Raw genomic sequence first — 19,684 nt, 5'->3', positions numbered from 1 at the left:
TTTCAGTGATGGGGGGGGGGGGGGGTGGGAGGAAGTCAAGTGTTATAAATTGAACCCGAGTGAGTGTTTCAAAACAATTGTGCAACTATATCAGAGAATTGTTGAGCAAACAAATGAACCGGAAGGCACGGAGGAGCTAGCACTAAAAGATTCGCTACGAAGGCTTTCTCCCATCAGGTCCACTAAGACGAAAAGATTCAGCTGCTACACAACAGTCAATCATGTGATCAATTATTACACGTCAAGAGCAGGTTCCCTCCAAATCAACATACCGTATATAAATTAAACATTAAGAACACAACCGACAACTGGCAACCCAAATAAAAAGTTTACTCACAGGCCCAAATTTGGGGAATCCTGCTCTGGAGTCAGATGAGTTAAGCATTTATTAAATCGAAAATACTTAAAACGGCTGCTGACTAATTAAGCAGCTAAATTGAACAATTAAAAAAACAAACTTTGGTACATTACACATCTCATTGCTTCGTACGAGGAACGATAATAAAATCGTGTCATATATTAGTGTTGATCAGATCAATTAGACAGACCACGACCGCTGATTTAAGCCACCTCAACGGGCTTGGAGAACTCTAGAATCAGACTCTAGAGTCTGTATCATATTAGTGTTGTCATAACATACCAGCTCAGGTTTCACAGTTGGCTGTTTCACAGTCGATCAAATCTGACGGGGGAAAAAAAAAAACTATTTGGACCAAAGACCCTGATTGAAGCCGCCTCAACCTTCCTACCACATACCATGCTAAAGTACACTTGCCAAAAGGTGCAAATAGAGAGCTGACCACGGCCAGTCGCACTCAGAAGGTGAGCCTCTTGGCGGTGACAAACTCCTCCAGTTGGACCTTGCCGCCGCCCATGAGGCCGAACGCCGGGTACATGATCCCCGAGCAGTCTACTTGCCTCTCGTAGAGGCAGCGCATGCTGTCGGCGTCGTAGAAGTACACGCGGCTGGCGTCGTAATCCAGACACACGCCCAGGCGCTGCGGCATGGGCAGCGTGCGGTTACCCGGGTCGCCCGAGGAGGTGGCGGCAGTGGCAGATGAAGATGAGGGCGACGCCTTGGGGATAAAGAGCTTGCCCATGCCCACAGTGAGGAGGGTGAAGGGCTGCGAGAGCTCATAGCAAGCGTCCTCACTGCCGCTGTCGTGGCCGCTGTCGTGGTCGTACCTAGAGGAGAAATGGTCGTTTGACACTTTTCAAAGGTGCTGCTGATTTGGTTAGCAATGTTCACCATCCAAATATTTTTGTTTGCAATTTTTTTTTAAAAACTATGGAGATAAAGCTTATTTTAGTCATGTGAATATGGGTCTTGAGAAATATTGTTTTAACAGTATATGCACAGTAAAGAAAAAATATTACTGGAATTTAAGCTCTTTAAAACTTGATACTGCTTTTTACATCACACGCACAAGATTGTGTTGTGTTGCAAAAGCTCGACCGTGCAGCGCGACTGGAAAGTACCTCGGGCTGCTAGTGTCCCTCGGGTTGTGAAACCATTCCAGCAGCTTTGTGTCCGAGGCCACGCCCACTTTGACCAAGTAGGACTGCGGCTCTACTTTGAAGGCCCAGTAGTGTCTGCAAAACATCAAACATTTGAAATATTAACCAGAATGAGTACACATTCAACAGCTTGAATAGAATTAAAAGTAATGAAACAGTTTTTGTCACACTATCAATTGAATGCTGTCCCTTCTGTTACCTACTTTGTCCATCTGATGGCAATATAAGACAGATAGCAACAGTATACTGTTCATCAATGAAATCCCATTGAGGTCAAGACCAGACAATCGGATTACGGGAAAAATAAATTGGCAGAATGACCGCTTTCATCTTCACTCATCTCAAGATACTACTCTATTCTTATTTGTGATAAATGCAAACACTAAAATGCATTTCTCAAAAGGGTTTGTGTCCTAGCCACCATCATAATAAACAACAAACTGCGTGTGCTGTAACGTACCTTCCCTGAGAGATGCCCGTGTCGCCAATAATGTAGTCCAGGCTGACGTAGCTGCCCGTCTGCACGCGGTCAGCAGCGAGCAGGAAGGCCACGCCGGCCACACTCTCCACTGCATCCCGCCTTTTGTTGAGGACCAGGCGCTCCATGCAGAAGCCACACTTGTCATTGAACAGGAAGTCGAAGGCTGTGCGGAGAGAGTAGGGCTGTGGCTATCCAATATTTTTAGGATCAATTCTTCTGAATAATCCAATAAAATTTGAAAGAAAGAATGGACTATCGGAAAATTGTCTATCGAGCGTTGTGCTTTTAAATTGCATTATTTTGAATGCCAAAACAAAATGTTTAATAATTCCAAAATCCCATCAAACCCTAATAAGAGATTTTTGTGATCATCTCCAATGCTGAGCCTTCACTATGTGTACATGCCAAAGGTGGACACATGAGGGCGCTAGAATACAAACGAGTCACTAGGTTGGCTTACTACTCCCTCAAGACATGTAATCACAATGTGTAGCTAAACTCCTCATTTGGATGGAATTAATTAGCTTCTATAAATAGTTAGTAGGCCAACATTATGACATCATGCCATAATGTTCGTTCAACCTTTTGCATGGAAGGGCAATATGGGGTCTACTCCAGGGAGGACACGCTCATTTATGGGCCCGAGAAGTCCTTAGAACAACTGGGGCATAATAATTCTAACGTCTGCCTGCACACCACAGCAGAGCTACACTTATAATGGCATAAATTGAAGTTGACGTCTACCTGACGATAGTGTCAAGGGGATGGCGCAGGCTAAATTTGGCTCCTCCCCCAACATACAACAATCCTAGTCTCTCCAGTCCAAGATTCGGACTCTGCGTGTGTTCACTGGCTTCAAATTCCTCATTAGTGATGCACATTGAATCCTTCAACAGAGCACAGGAATGAAGATGTCCCAATCACAACACGTGTCCAAATTAAAATCCAAGCCAAGTGACTGTCCCAAATGGTGTTGGGTGGAAAGCACTCACAGCCAGAGAAGCTAGTGAACAACTTTTTGTCAAAAAAGGACTGATCAGGATTGTTTGTGGCTGGCATTTGAGTCCATCTGTTTGCACTGTTTGACAAGAAGGAAGCTGTAGTCTTCCACATTACCATCTCACACTAGCTGTCGACTAAACAATTCACCCGCTCTGGTTAGATTAGTGTGAAAGACAGGCAAAAGAAAAGAAAAGCATCACCATGGTGATCTGCCAAAACATCATTGTGCTTCATTGCCTCTATTGTGCGCCTCAGAATTGAAAACCTAAACAGCAAAGCATCTGTCATCTTTTAATCTGTCTCTAAACACAAAAACGAGGATTATCCATTCTTTTACTTATTGCTCCGGCCAAAATCACCAGGCGTCACTAATCCTATGCATAATCACATTTGGAGATTTTAATTAATCATCTGCAAACACCATTCCCAGGAAGCTCTCCAGAACACTAAAAAAAACTGCATTACAATACAGATTATAAATCATGTAAACAATGCTGGGAAGTAACAAAGTACAGTACTTCTGTCCATACAGCTATTGGAGTACTTTTGTCACCTATGTGATGATAAGAGCAATAATGCCAACTGATGTTCCTTCTTACCAGGTGCAGGGGGTGTATGGAAGGTGACCTCAGGGCTATAAGGGCTGAACACCGAGTTCCGGCAGGTGCGCACCCTGAATGCGTACAGGCTGTCGGGGTCCAGGCCGCACACTGTGGTGCTGGGACCGTGCAGGTGCTCCATCGCTTGCCAGGCGCAATCCTCAATATCCTCTTGGGACAGCGACCGCCTCGGGTCAGCCAATCTGAAATCAGGAAATGTTTAGCTACAGGATGTACTTTTCTGCCGATGACATCAGTGCAATCAGTAAGTGTGCGGGGCCCACTTGCGGTACTCTAACACGTGCTGGTCTGTGGGTTGGTGGTCGTCAGACAGCTTCCAGAAGATGGTGGCCTCATTATAGACTCGGCTCTTGGACAGGTCAATCATGGGTGGGTCCGGAACTGAATGAGGATGGAAGCAAATCTCGATATTAAAGAGAGGGGATCTTTAAATGAAGTCTTTTGTGAGTGGATCTACATTGCGAGTGCAAGTGCCCAATTCCCATTGAAGAACTGTCAAAACGTATTTCAGTAAGCACCAAAAAAATCTTTCCATTTGTTATAGCATTATAATAGGTACACCATAAAATGTCATGGAGAGCACTTGAGCCGATAGAACAAAAAGTTCTTAGTTCCTCCCAAAATCTCAGAATGTAGCACTTTGGGCATGAGAGCTTCCACTTAACATGTGACCTTTATGGTGTAACAATACATAGATGTGAAAGTCTAAGTGATTGACAAATGTCATGAGAAGTGGATCTCATTGATTCACTAAGACGGATCTATTAAAGCCTTTAATCCTGCTCAGCGATGTACTTTGGTCTACTGCGTGAACTGAAGAAAAGGTATGTGCATAAGTGAAGCATCTTGCATTACGCAGACCAACTAAACAATCCATTGTTGACTACTACTACTACTACTACTACTTTGATGGCAGAAATTCAAACACAAACAATGCCTTTTAATTATTTCCCATGTTTGTCGCCAGTTTGCAACAAAATTGGGGCAGTGGGCCATCAGACATTTAGGTTGGTAGCAGACGGAGTCCAGGATTGCCAAGTTTTACTGCAGGGGGTTCGGATTTCTCTCCTTCCCATCATCTTTTGTTCCTGCTGCATACAGGAAATCGACTCATTTTTTTACTAGTCAGGCCATATTTCCTTAAGATGGTGTCTTTACAAGAGACTTGTTGGTGATAAGAAATACATAAAATTAAATAAAGCGTATTAATGAAGAAAAAGAGAATTCAGTTCATGTTCTTTAGTTTGCCAAGTTATTTGATTCGCAAGCCCACTGTTGACTACCCAAGTAGCATTCCTCAGTTACTATAAATGAAATTCAACTAATATCCTTCACTTATATGGCTAACAAGTTAACAGTTGACCTCCGTATACTAACCAACCAAGTTGCATTATAGCTCGGCGTTTTTGTTTGGCTGCCATGCTAATGAGAGTAAAGCCCTTGACAGAGTAACGCAAGTTGATTACAATGTGTTGAGTAGCGATACAAGGCAAGCACTTGAGCGTCAGCCGTCCTCACAGATGTCGCCGTTGACAGTGAAGGAATAATGCAGACTGTTTCGGCATTGCTGACATAGCAAACACAGCTGAGGTCCCCCTTGGCACGCCGCCGTTCTCCTTTTGAGTGGCCCCAAGTCAACAGCTGATAACCACTGACTGAGTAGACAGAGGCAGGATCATTTTTTTTTTTTGTTTAAACTCTACTTTCACTCAAGCTCAATTGCAAAAGCTTAACTATCTAAAAAGCTAGTTGAATGCAACAAATATTACAGGACTGTTACTAATAAAAACGCTCAGTGGACCAAATTAAGGAACAAAGCGGGCCAAATGTGGCCCCCAGCCAGACCTTTTCCACCACTGGTTCAATGTGTCTTTCATTTGAGTTTCCTGTGAGGGCTAATGGTGCTCTTAGCAAAGGAAATGCTGCTCTGCACTGCACTGCACTGCACTAATTTGATTGAAGCGTTGGCAGTTGATGAGCCATTAAAGTATCTTCTGGACAACCATTTAAACCCTAAAAACAGTCTCCATGTGTGTTCAGGTTCCACAGAAAGCAAGTGTGTCATTTTGTGGTTTTGGGGTAAAAAGCATTCTTCATTCACATCAAGAAGTTTATTTTGGTAACTTTAAGGGCAGGTCTCTTGTGCCGTAATGGAAGCTAGATCAGTGTCAGAAGGAGGACTCTCCAAGATCTCAAGCCCTCTTTGTACTCCAGACAATTTGTTTTCCCATAGCCACTCATTTTGGTTAGAAGCCTTCCTCTTCACAACATGAAACCACTGGCAAGTGTAATCACCTCAATTTGTATGCACTTTTGTTCAGTGCGAACCTGCTGACCCCATTTGAACGCGAACTTAAAGAGTACCACGTAAACAGGCACCTAAGAAAACATTTCTCAGATAAAGCATGGATATTGAACACACCAGGTGTGGAGGGTACGTAAAGATAAAGAGGAAAAGTTAATTAAATTGGTCATTTGTTAGCCAGTCACTTAATCAATGAGCGTGTGAACAGAAGAAAGTTACTGAATGGCAATCGGTCAGGTCAATAACTCGATGCGGATCTAATGTGCCAAAGGTTAGACTATTCCGCTAACGATTTGTTCCTCTTCTCAACATAGCAGCATTGATTGGAATTACATAAAAGCCATTGTAGGGCAGCAATTGTATTGACTTCCTCGACACTGCTCCTTCCACAGTCGTTGGGACGATGACATCAGCTTGGTATGAAAAGAACGTGGTGAGAAGACACCGTGTTGTTAACCAAGGATCAGGTCTCAATATTGATCTGGCATTGATCCCTGCGTCTCATTTAGACTCTTGATATCTGCAGATGTCTGTGCTTCACTCCAGCGAACAGTGTTGTGTGTGTCATGTGACGTTACCTCCGCCAAAGCACAGCTCTTTGAGGAGGGTCTCTTCTCTTGACGTGTCCAGCACAAACTCATCAAAACAGGAGTCAGCTGATGGGTGGAAAGTCCTTAGAGACTCTGTGGCCTTCTGGATTCTGTACACACACACACACAATCTTATACTGATATGTATTTGAGTCATTTTTTTTCTTTCATAAGCAAGGATTAGGAATAGTGCTAGAGTGAGAGTGGACAGTATCATGATCCCATGAGTGCAAAGGTTCTGTTCTTATCCAAAGCCGCTAATGGAGCTCAATTAACCAGCTTAAGGTTGCTTACTGCATTTGAGAACTTGCCTGCACGTGGCTTGGCATGTCACAAACAAACAAAGCCTAAGTAACTTAAAGGGTCTTAAATATATACCTGACATGCAGCTGCTTGGCAGTCTGCACAAAGCAAGACTGGTCGGTCTCTTTGAGGACTTCCTGAGCATAGCCCACCAGGCCACTGTTCTCCAGCATGCCCTGGTACTCCTCCATCTGGGAAAGTACCCAGCACATTAAAACTCAAAACTAATTTTGTACTGGGAATTTTGTGAGAACACAGAATAGAGATGCTAATAATAAATGATTATAACAAAAAAAGAATAAGAAAATTTTTCCATAAAACTCTTCAATTTTAAATTATATTCGAAATGACAAAAGTACACATGTAATTTAAAAAATTAAAATAATTAAAAATAAGATAGCAATAAAATTTGAAAATGTGTTTTCATTTATGTACATCAACCAGCCATCAAATAGCCATTACAGACAAATAGAACATATTTTCAATTACATTAGCGAGACATTCTCTCGATGTGATTTGTGAAAAAATCCCAAAAATATATAGTTCCAACAATCTCAACTGAAAGACTATCAAAGAAATACTGAAATTGTAAAAAAAAAAAAACTGAAAAAATAATCTGCAGAAATTCTCACACACATGTACCTGGGATTTGAGCTGTCCCATGCGCCTGCTTCGTGACTGCTCGATGGATTTGAGCATTTCCGATTTTCTCTCCTGCAGGGTCTCAAACAGGCATTCAAAGTGCTCGTTGGCCTGACGCTCTGCTAGCTGCCCATTTTCCTTAGAGACAAACATGAAATATTATCAGTGCTCTCCAGGGATTTTTGATAGTGTGTGTCAGCCTGCATTTTATTCCAATTCAAACATGTTAGGTTTGGCAAGACAACCAAACATTAACACGTCATCGTAAGTCTTGACCAACAAAACAAACCAGGAATATTTAACAGTTGACATTAGTTTTGAGGGAAAACACTTCATCCATTCAGGCTACCATTTTATCTAGCTAACAACTAATAATAGATGACGTTTAAGACATTAAGATGTCTTCGAACAACAGCTGCTCCTCCAGTTTCCTTGTTTGGGTGGTTTACCTAATTAACCTGGATGTACTTAACGCATAAAGCAGTCAACTAGATACTGCTGTTCAACTCCACAGACAGGTTTTCAAACAAGTCACACTATGTTCCCTTTAAAAAGATGTGTGTGCTACAAAATATTAGACTACTTTGTTCTCTTTTCTGTGTTTGTGCCATTCGCACAGAACCGGAACATGGGGGGGAATACTTTCCTACCAGGTTGGGTCATTGACCAAAAAAGGAAATCAAATAGACAAAAGGAAATGAAAACGAGACGAGTTTCTTTGATCGTGATCATTAGTGAGCCATCTTCCCAGGATGTTGTTGAGAGAGTTTCAAGTTTTGTACCTCTGTCTGACTGATGAGATGCTCCAGTCCGGTAATTTGAGCTCTGACTTGGTCCTCTTTGCTGATGAGGTAATGGATACTCTTGGCCAGCTTCTCCTGCGAGAGAACAGATGAAGACACAGCAGATTTTCAGGTGGCCTACATATACACACACACACAGACAGACCAGGCAATTGACTAGGGACACCCGCAAACTCCAACAAGGGTCGAGGACCATTATCTGCATAGACGTGTTTGTATGGAACACAATGAGATGATACTGCAATTTTTTTTTTTTTTTTTGGTCCCAGCCACCGAAACCTGAAGCAGGGCCAACCTTAACCGCAGTTTGACAGCACAATGAATAACGCAGTCATGGGGGACAAACGCTTGCATTCAACATTAACACGCCTGCACTCAGACGATTGAATTTCACACAGACCGTTCCCGGACGACAAGTCTAAACTCATCTTGTGTTCAAAGTGTCATCATATAGGAACCCCCACTATATTGCAGATTTCTCATTTTAATGCCCTCGCAGTGGACAAGGAGAGACATTTATTAAAAGACGGGGAAACGGCAAGGCACAAACACAATGAGCACACTTGAACAGGAGCAGCTGTGGGCCACAGCTCACATTGAAACACTCCAATGTAGATTTGCCAACATCACACCAATTTTGGTGTGTTCAAATAGTTTTTTTTTTCCAGTGTGTGCCCTAATAAGTTGATATGTGCTTAGAAGTGTCTGGGATGGGTTATTCCATGTTAGTGTGTGGCCCACCATCAGCGTTAAACCATTAAACCTGTTCTCCAGGTTCTTCAGTCAATTCTTAGAAGTGACGCTAAGAGCGGGTCATGTGACACGGCACGAAGCCTCACGCACCTTGAGAATCTTGTAGGCGTTGCTCATGGATGTGACCCTGTGGTTGGCGTGGCTGCCTCCGAGCTTGCACAGGTGGCACACGGGCCGTCGGCACGCCTCGCAGTACATGTTCACCTTCTCCATCTCGTGCTCGGGACACATCAGCACCTGTGACGTTAGACAGAACGTGACTTTGAAAAGGTCAAAGACATGAAGAGCTAAGTTGAAGTGAAACAGGAACAAGCACCAGACTTCCAAAAAGCATCGAGACACAGTTTCCTGATCCGCGTCTTAAAATAGAAACTGAACTCAGCGCTCAGTAAACATCAAAAAGAGAAGTTATTTGTTGCCTTTAGTGAAACGGTTGGCGGTACTTGCCTTGGGTCTAAAGTTGGTGGTGGGTCCCACATACTCGTGCTGGGCCCTGGGCGTGCCCCAGGGGTGGTGCATCTTGAAGCACTCGTTGCAGTAGCTGGCCTTGCAGTCCATGCAGCTCTTGGTGGCCTCTTGCTGCTGCTGCGGCGGCTTGCAGATGTTGCACATGATGGCGACGGCGGCGCGGGCCGCCTGCCGGTAGCGCTCCACGATGCTCTCCAGAGTGAAGTTGCGGAACAGCATGCTGATACCGCGCTCGCCTAGGTCGATGTCGTGCTGGCAGCCCGGGCAGGCGATGGTGGTGACCCGAGGTGTCACAGACCCTCGGCGCCAGCCCGGGGATGAAATGGAACCTGGGGGGGAGGATGCGTAGTGAGTGTCATGTAGAGCGAGCGTTGCATTCACAGCCTTGGTCTTTTGTTTGGGATTTTGTCTGAGGCCCTACTTGTGAATACCAAATTTCTTTAAAAAGGTTGCTAACCAAAGACAGCACAGTGGAGGCACTGAAAACTTTACTACAGTATTTGAATTTACTGAGAAGCAGCAGTACACAAACGCATCTAAAAAACAAAGGCGCACTTCCTAACAAGTCAAGTAAATCAACAGCTCATTAATTAAATCACTAATTTGGCTGAAGAACTATATTGAGCGTCCACCTGCAAAATCTAACGCAAGTGCTACGTCAAAATGTCTTGCATTGTATGATTCTATTTGATTGTGATCACAAATAGGACCTCAGCATGCTCTCCTCTCACTTTGTGCTTCACAAATAAACGACTATTGACTACTGTTCCGTGGATGCATGTAACAGAAGCACAACACAAGGCATCATATCAGGCAGCTGTCACTCATGGGTCCTGGAGGAGGCGCTATTTTAGGACCACTGTGGCTTGAGATGACAAGCAGTCTTGTGAGGGGAAAGAAAATGGGATCTTTTTGTTTTTTGCAAGTCATTCACAACAGTGGCAGACAGTAAGTGTTGATTGTTAAGCTGGACCAAGAGACGTTCTGTGTTTGAACGACATTAAAGACAGCGGAAACGCCAGAAGTGGTCAAATTCGCCGTTCATCAAATTGAGGTCTATTAGCATCTCATAGACCTACAGCATGTTTTGGGTTTTTTGTGCTTTTGGGTGTGATGCCACTTAAGATTGATTCTCCTTGGTAGAATATGCATGATAGCGATACAGAAATTGACAGTAGCCTGTTGATAAAACTTGAGTAGTTTTGACTTTTGAGTTTAACAGTGGCTAATGTCGTATAAAACTCTAAAAATTACTTGTACTGTTAGCTTTTACAGTGACGACAAATTTACACTCCTATTATAATTTTTGCTTTGCAAACTTTCCTATTTCAGCTCCATATCTTGTACAGTTAACAAAAGTAGTCTTTCACTGTAATGAATCCTTTATCCAGTTGTCATATTAACACTTACTGTATTTCCACACATACAACACAAGACCTCCTAAAGCGACAGAGCTTTCAAGAGTTTTCTTTTTTTGCCTTCACAACACTGTGCTTGTTACTGATGCAGCAGCATCCCAACAAGTGAGGTGGCGTACACATCACGGACACAAAGCAGTGAGAATGGACTCAAAAACACTGCGTGAACACACTTAAAAGCCAGCAAACTAAAGTGACAACTCAGCAACCACACAAAAAAGGAAAATAAAACACCACATTGACAAGAATATTGCTTCACGTTTTTGGGGAGAAGTGAGGAGTGCTGGATTTATCTCAGTATTTCCGCTTCGTTTCCGAGGACCTGAAAATTCAATCAAACACTCCTCAGGTGAGGAAAAAACATTGTGGGAAGGGGGGGGGGAGAGGGTGAGGCAGCGACAAATGTGTCAACTACGTCGGATCTGCATATATGCCGTGCACGTGAGCAATGGGACGAAGCGTGGCGGTTTGACACCTTTGGGCTAACAGCTGCGAGAGTGGAACCCCTGACCACGACAAAGTCAAGATGAGGATGAGAATGAGCATAACGTGACTTCCATGGCCCGGGCCTGCAGCGACAGTGCTTCTAACTTGAACTATTCGAGAGATGATTTTGATGTTGTCTAACAACGTGGCGGCCAGCAAAAGCCAGGACGGATATAATCGGGTTTGTGTCAAACTGTTGGGAGAATCTTGGAATGTTTTGAACTCCTGTTTCCATACGAACATCTCATTGAAGCTCAACCTCTCATGTCTGATGTCATGGTTTTCAGAGAGCAATCAAAGAAACAAAAAAGCTTGGTCAGATATAATTTCTTCGAAGAATGCTCACTTGCATCCAAAGTGCAATTAAATATTGGCAGCGCTGACAAACCACCGCTCACTCATCTTCTGTTTTCTTTTGCTTGGCTTGCAGTGACAATTCTAAACGATTAGCAGCGGCTTTGTGTATTTAATGCCAAGAGGTGACGATAAGTAGAGCGAGCAGGGGGCCCCGGAGCCACTGCTGTCAAGAAGAGCAAGAATGTGGGCGAGCCCAAACGGCGTTGGGGAGTTTGAGTTGGAGATTCTCTGTTTTAACACAAACCTGTGATCGTCGTCTGACATTTTTCTCTTCGTTCATTTTGATGGAGAAAATAGCAAGATAGATAAAATTGTGACCATTAAAATCCATTCATTTAGTTTTACTCCAGCACCGGATCTGTTAACTAACCTAATCGTATTTAGCTGCAGAGAAGACAGAAATGGCTTCTTGTTCAACTTGCTTGGCAGTTGTCAACCACTCTGTAATGTAATACTGCCACCTCCATAACTGGAGTGAAATATTAGCAGCCGTGGCTAATGACTTTTCAATCAAATTTACGAGCTTGGCATTTTTTCCCCCCAACATCATTTAATGGACGTATTTCTTGCGCTGGATTGTTTCCTGATATATTTATCGCATCTCTTTTGCTATGCACAAGTGAGTGCAACAGTTAGTACAAACTAAGTGACAAAAAATGACAAAAAAAAAAGCTATAATCTGCTTAACTGCTTCGTAGATTGAATTTGCACTTGGTAGTGATGACAAAGCTAAAATGGAAAAAATAAAATAAAAAGGGGTGAGGACTAGCAGAAAAGTAGCACTCAAGCTAGGGTTTTACAAAGAGGGTCCCACTGGCGACACTGTACTCACTACTACAGTAACTCAAGAGCCGGAGGCCGCGTCTACCTCGACTTCCGAGCGACCTTCGCACTGAGGCTGCAAGCAATCCACAAAAAAAGAGGTGACAATAAAATATGAAACAAAGGCATGAATGTGAGATCATGTCATCATGAGAACAGTCAGGGACAAGAAAGTGGTTAATTAAAATAAAAACATGAGTGTCATGTAGCTTGGAGTGGAATATAGTTATAGATGATTGAACACAGTGGGTAAGCCATAGTAACAGTACGTATTCACAGTGCCATTTTGTCCACATTTGGCTGAAGATTCAAGATTCAAGAGTTTTTTATTCGCCATGTTTGAGCGTGCCAAACAAGGAATTTGACTTCGGTAGAAACAGATTTATCCGAGAAGGGAATACATTTAATTCGAAATGGCAGTACACCAAAACTCCAATCCAACCTGATTGAGCTTGAGCAGGATTGGCAAGGGAAATCGGCAAAACCGCCCATAGGTGTGCCAGGCTTTTGGCATCATATTACAAGAAAAAAAAAAAGGGGGGTGGGGGAATTAACATGTTGTCATTATCGGGTGTCGTGGGTGAGGAATTTTGAGGAAATGACTTAATCTAGCTCTAATATAAAATGTGGGAAAAAATATACAACCCTGTGAATACTTTTCAGATGCATGATATAGACTCACAGGACACTTCAATAGGTACACCTGTGCTAAAATGTCTGACTGGGATATCATCAGAAGGTGCGGGTGCACCTAATGAAGTGTCTACTGACTGCATGTTGAACAAGTGCATGCAAAAAAACAGAATTCACTTCAATACAATATAATGCATTACATCAGTGCTGTTAATATCATGATTTAAAATAGCTTCAGTGGAGGGAAAAGGGCATTGGATGTCAGCTAGGACATGCGTTCTACAAAGGAAGCCACAAAAAAGTTGAGTAATGAACTCAACTTCAAGTCAAATTCATCGCCAAGTCTTTGTTTGGTATGCCGTGCGACAAGTAGCATTCGTTTATGCAGCACGCCACAGTAGTGCCTGTCCCAGTTGCACACTGATGATAAAATAAACAGCCAGCAGGTCCTCTTCTATTCTTTTCCTTGTAATCCCTCATTCATTCCTTACAGGGGCAGCCTTCGTCACCATGGTAACGGACCATCCGAGTGAGCGGCGGAGCCCGGCATGTTTTTTCGGCCAAGTAATGAGCTCCTAAATTCTGGCTTTTCAACAACAAGATGCTCTGTGCGTTTTTGTAATCATCTTATTAAAACGTACGCAATGCGGATATTCATAATCCTGCGTAGAATGTTTACAGCCTGCTAACGCTGTAGCTGAGCGCACTTGGTCATAGTTGACATATTGGGGCGCCGTCCTAGCACAGAGGGGCTTTCAGCCTGCCCACAGATTTGCTTATTCAAAAGTGGAGGCTTTGGTTTCCTGTGTCACCTCAAGACATGCTGGATATAATAAACTCATTCAGCTTGCCTTGGAGTGTCGGGGTGGGGAATGTTTGCAGAGACAGGTTTGAGTTGCTTTTCTTTTTTTTTTCTGCCCAGAACCGCTCTCTGTTGCATGGCAACCACTTGTAGCTTGGTCTGCTAATTAAAATATGCCACTGAGCCAAGTGGAGATTGCGTAGCAGAAAAATACAGCCGGGAGAGCAAGGATGCATACCTGGTGGCCCGCGCCCAAACTGAGTACACCTTAAATCACCCCCTGCCCCCCCCCCCCCCAAAAAAGAAGAAAAAAAAAAAACAGTGGCGCATCTGCTGCCCAGCTAATGTTAGCATGTGTGTTTATTTGGTCAATTCTTACCATGCAAAGCCGCTGCAATGACGAGTCTTAAAAAGCAGCTCTCGAATCGGAGCGGCTTTGCTGTTTTAAGAGGGGGGGGGGGGGGGAGGCAACTATTGCGCATTTCTGGAAATATTTTCAAAACTTAAGCAGGGAGCCAGAAACTGTTGTGACAAGTTCAGAATGCTTAAATCTTCGTTCCCGCATGAGTGTTTGCTGATTGTACTGGGTTATTTATTTGACACTCCCCCTCACTTAAAACCAGACAGTAGTGCCAATTCAGGCTTAAGCTTATCAAAACTCAGACATACTGTAACTCATAAAAGTGACTCCTACTTGGAAAAAAAAAAAAGAGACAGGATTAGCGCAAGAAAGGCGTGTGTACCACATTGTCATGAAATCATTTGTGTTCATTAAAGTAGGACAAGGAGGAGGAGGGAGGCACAATAACGCGTGGCCCACTTTAAGCTTGGCCCTTTGTCTTGATCCTTGTCAACTGGAACCTCAAAACTCCAAAACTTGGGAATTTCATCCACATTGTTGATCCAAGTTGTTCCTTTGCATGACTACTTTTGAATAAAAACGAGAAGCGCGATGCAAATATGCAACACCCAATCACCTTTGCATTCCGTCTTGAAAGTTAAGACAGGGTTTAACTCAATTTTCACAATTACATGACATTGCCTGTATAGTTAATAAAACGGACTAATAAAAGTAACCTCGCTCGATATATCACAGCTGTCTCATAAGTCTCGTCTCTCACTGACTGACCTGATCGTACGAGCTTGTCCAGCCTCTCCATGGAGGGCGATGGCACGCGGGACCTGGGGCTGCCCGGCAACGAGCACTCGGAGCCACCGTCCAAGGAGTCGTCATAGTTGAGCATGAGCAGCTCCCGGACGCATTTGTGACAAACGCTGTGCTGGCATGGGAGGATGAGCGGGTGTGTGAAGAGCTCCTTGCAGATGGGGCAGATCAGCTCACGCTCAATATTCTTGATGGGCACCTGCAAAGCCATTAGCCATCAATGTCCACCACATAGCACTGAGTTATGACCAACTTTTTCCCCATATATGTTCCAGACTTTTTGACCAAACTTTATTTCATACGTCTTTGCATACAATTTTTCCTCTCATGCTCAACATCCGTTAAGTTTGGAAACACCTTCAAATTCAAATGGTCACAAACACATTGGGGTCAAAACAATTCAGCAATTAACTATTGCTAACGGACAGCTGTGAGCTGAAAGGAATGACAGGTCATGAAGGTCAACCGCATCACATAAAATGCGCCAAACTACTATGCGGGCAAAATGTACCTACTTTATCGAAAGTTATAAAGACACAGTCTCTGTCAACCACATGACAACATCAGTATGATTTTTTTTAAAAAAAGAAAGAAAAGCCTAAATGTGCATAAGTACTATGAGAGCAAAACGTACCTACTATGAAGTACTAAATTATAAAAACGCATTTCTATCACCCAAATAATTCCGCCTAAGTGCCTGACAATTTTTTTTTTTAATCCCATTTTAAAAAGTAGTTTTCTATCACATAGGTGTGACCAAATTGGCAAGCACAAGGACACTTGTCGTGCCAGTGCGACAATTAATAGTCTGCCGTCTCTTGGCTTTAGCGTGGTTCTCACACATTATATAAGGAAGGATTAAGTCGACTAACTAAATATAGACTTAAAAACGCGTGGAACGTGCGTGTTGCTCACGTTTGCGACGCGCAAGCCTATTGTAACGACATCAAGACAATCGCAGATATAAGGCACAAAAATGATTTTTTTTTTTAACGCCAAAATGTTTCAAAGTTATAAAAGAAAGCGCTCAAAGAAGTGACAAATCGAAAAATTCGTTTGGAGAGTGCGAGTTTTGTGGAAAACGCATGACAACTGTGACGTATCGTCTCGCCAAATGCATCAAACTTTTGCCCAAGTGACTTACCGCGTGTGCGCTACTACGCCGCATCTCTGCAGTCATGACGAAGGGGGAATTTCACTTCCCACAATAAAATGGAGAATAAAACAACGATTTTCTTTCGTGTCCCAACACAAACGGCTTTTGTTTGGATCGCAGCTGAAGCAGAGTACAAAAAAGCCGTGTGAACTTTTTGTGACGCGGCGGAAAGAGTAGAGCCGGTGAATTAGCAGAAGTACCCGACGCTTACTGCGGCAGTAAAGGCAGCACGCGGTGGGGAGGGAGGGGGCGTGAGAAGAAAGAACGGGAGGGAGGGGGGGGGGAGAGATCTCCATGGGAACCACGGTTGCTTTCAAGAGCATCTCGTAAACTTAATCACCTAGCGCATAAATCTAACAGTCGCATTTTGTACTGTCAAACGAACACGGTTTAGTGTAGGAAATGGAGTTCGTCAGCTCTTAAAGTTAAATAACATGACAAGTTAATTGACACCATGATTGACCGTGTTTGAATGTAATGCTAATAGCTAAAGCTAACACTTTATACTATATGTGACCTATAAAGTTTATAGGTATACCGGCAAATTGGATCAGTACAAAAACTGTACAAAATTAGTTAAATGCAAACGTGTTTTTTTTTTTAACTCTCAGTAGAGTTTTTTACTCACAGGTAAATTAGGGTATATTGTTTATTATTGTGATTCAAGTTTCCACAATTACTTCAGCGTTACATTTTATTTTTGTATTTCAATATTAAGTACTTCAAAATTGATTGATTTATTGCATTTAAAGACGACTTATGGCTTAAAACACCGCTTGCACAACATTGTATGGCTTGGGAAGGCCGTAGTTTGACCTTAGCACGGATTTTCTGCAGTATTATGTCGAATACGAAATTTTAGATTGTATCAGTCATCACTAAAAGGTAAATGTATCCTTTCTTCTTATTCACCATGCAGGCTCTCGGTTACTGGGTGCCCTGCCTGATTTACTGCACAGCTGCTGCCAAGGGTGCCACATACACAAGAAAAGTGTGCACCCTGCCCGCAGCACCGTGGAACTACTGTACAAACACACAAGTACAAACACACAAGTACAAGCACACTCTCGGCTCATTGCAACACAACAAAAGGCTAATACAACAAAGTGCTGCTCGACAATTGATCTTTAAATAGCTCAGTATGAACATCAATATCCAAGATGGTGCCCATCTGATAAGAATAAAATACTCACTAACCATATAAAATACCCAGTAACCACATAAATCAAAATGTAATATTGTCATGCCATCAGATGGGGTCAAGGATAACAATGTTGCTCATGCACCAGTCCCTTTATTACCATGAGCACATGGCCATATGGTATGGACATAACTAATAAGGCCTTTCATTACCTTTTGATTATGTTACTTGACTTTTATTCCTAATATTTAACTTTCAAAGTCAACTTAACGGTGGCATCATAAAGGTTGTGATCAGGACATGAACTCAGTGAAAGCAGACTCATCTCATGTAACAGACAGTTATTTTGTGTTCTGTTTACATCATTGTGCAATAAATGTTTTTTTGGGGTTTTTTTGCTGATGAAGAAGATGAATTTTTCTAGATGGTTAGCATTATTTTGTGTTTTGCAAACGAGACTGTATGCTCAATTGCCATACCTGAATAAAAAAGGTTATATAAAACAATTTATATAGAATCAGAAGGTGATTTAAAAGATGTCATTTTTAGGACTTGAATTTAAAAAATATTTTTACTTTTGTAAAAGTACTGTACTTTTTGGTAAGGATTTGATGTGCACAACGGTATTTGGGTTCCCTTTTATTACATAGTAGGTCAAAGAATTAGGAACAGCTCCCAATGCAATGCGGTACAGCTCGACCCACCCACCTATAATAAACCTATTATCGCTAAATGAAAAATGACTCTTGTAGAATCTTTTCATGCATCGCTTGTATTGGAGCGCATTAGTGTAGCCACAAAATGATCCGTTATTATATTGTACATGTACATGACGAATTATTTTGTTCAATACAGTGAGAATGACAGCATCCTTTCTGCATTAAAGAGTAATGACTAGAAAATGGCAATAAATCTCATAGAAAATGACGTAAACACTGAAAGGTGAGGCCCGCTGTGCATACTGTATCATATTAAAACGACCTGAAACGGTCAGGCTTCCACCCGGCACGACACGGCACCGCCTGCGCTCATCGCCAGCGGTAAAACTCACCTCGCCGCGCTCGATGCGCTCCACGATGCTGGCGAACTCCGTCATGTCCTCCGAGTCCGACATGGCTGCAGAATGACTGGGACGAGATGATGAAGAGGATGCAAGCGCGGGAGCTGTGTTAAATATTCCACACACACATGGCCAACAGCTGTGGTTCAGATCAACATGAGAGCCATCCCATCCACCTCACTCCCTCCCTGTACGTTTGCGTGCATGCGCAGAGCACCGGAAAACAATTTTCATCTTTTATATGCAGTATATTTATAGATCTACTGTATACATTGCTTCCTACCTCCTCCTTGCATGTAGACCGCACCCCTGAGAGATGTCTCCTGTCACACAGAGCCCCTTTGAGAGAGAATGAATGAATGGCTGCATTCTTCAATACAGTTATAAATTATTAATATTTTTTTGTAATATGATTGACAGCACGGAAGAACAAAGAGGACAATGGTATTCTTCAATTTGGTGCAATCACACCTTGCTAGTTACCTGCTGTGTATTATGGAGATTCATTATGTAGTCATTTATTGAGTGTACTCATGCGACCGAATTGATCAATCTATATATTGATTTCCATACCCCATCAACATATTGATCGCTATCTATCCTTCTATTACCCTGCAATTGTTTGTCATTGATCCATCAATGCATCCATATCAATGACCCAGCGTGTCAGGTGCAGCACTGAGCTCCATAAACCGTTTACTGTAATGTAGTCGTTAAACGGGGCCATCAAACTCCCCTCCTTCGCCTTTAACAGCACCGCAATGAACAGTGTGAGCTAGGGTTAAGTTTGTGATCTCATTTTTTTGGTATTTTGGAAATGCCACTTGTCCAACGTCGCCAGATGGCCTCTTTGGCGCCATGTCGCAGACACATTCCACATGCAGCAGTCTGTGATAAGAACCACAAGTCAGCTACTTGCTGTCATTGCTCTCTGCAAACACATGATTGTATTGACAATAAACAATTTCATATTACTTTCACAATAAATTATGTTAGCAATGAGCTCTGAAAAGCAAGAGCCAGAGAAATGACCCCTGGGGAATACCATTGATTACTTGTCGTCCTTAACGCTGCCTGTAAGAATAAAAATTGCTGGACAAATAGCAAAGTTAGGACGTGTGTGTTATACAAAAATAGTTATATTGGGCTTTTTTTCCTT

The 19,684-nt window shown here is 42.7% G+C and overlaps 1 protein-coding gene across 2 annotated transcripts; it reads right to left on the bottom strand.

Moving 5' to 3' along the window:
* Window positions 1-682: 682 nt before the first annotated feature.
* trim36 (tripartite motif containing 36) lies at window positions 683-19,375 on the bottom strand. 2 transcript variants are annotated; one of them, XM_061278748.1, is made up of 16 exons: window positions 18,809-19,375; window positions 18,517-18,629; window positions 15,133-15,367; window positions 12,579-12,644; window positions 11,163-11,225; window positions 9,465-9,814; window positions 9,108-9,254; window positions 8,244-8,339; window positions 7,462-7,599; window positions 6,895-7,010; window positions 6,505-6,626; window positions 3,885-4,002; window positions 3,601-3,803; window positions 1,979-2,162; window positions 1,480-1,593; window positions 683-1,185 (listed from the first exon to the last, which is right to left on the bottom strand). In XM_061278748.1, exons 1-16 carry the CDS (start codon window positions 18,819-18,821, stop codon window positions 816-818), a joined length of 2,448 nt encoding a protein of 815 aa, XP_061134732.1. In that variant the 5' UTR covers window positions 18,822-19,375; the 3' UTR covers window positions 683-815. The 2 variants fall into 2 exon arrangements, with proteins under 2 accessions (XP_061134732.1, XP_061134731.1); XM_061278747.1 differs by lacking the exons at window positions 11,163-11,225; window positions 12,579-12,644 and having other exon boundaries at window positions 18,809-19,355.
* Window positions 19,376-19,684: the final 309 nt, after the last annotated feature.

The sequence above is a fragment of the Syngnathus typhle genome, linkage group LG5, assembly GCF_033458585.1.
Source record: "Syngnathus typhle isolate RoL2023-S1 ecotype Sweden linkage group LG5, RoL_Styp_1.0, whole genome shotgun sequence".
Lineage (NCBI taxonomy): Eukaryota > Metazoa > Chordata > Actinopteri > Syngnathiformes > Syngnathidae > Syngnathus > Syngnathus typhle.
Note: the sequence above shows the minus strand (reverse complement) of the source record. Positions and strands in the feature narration are given on the sequence as shown.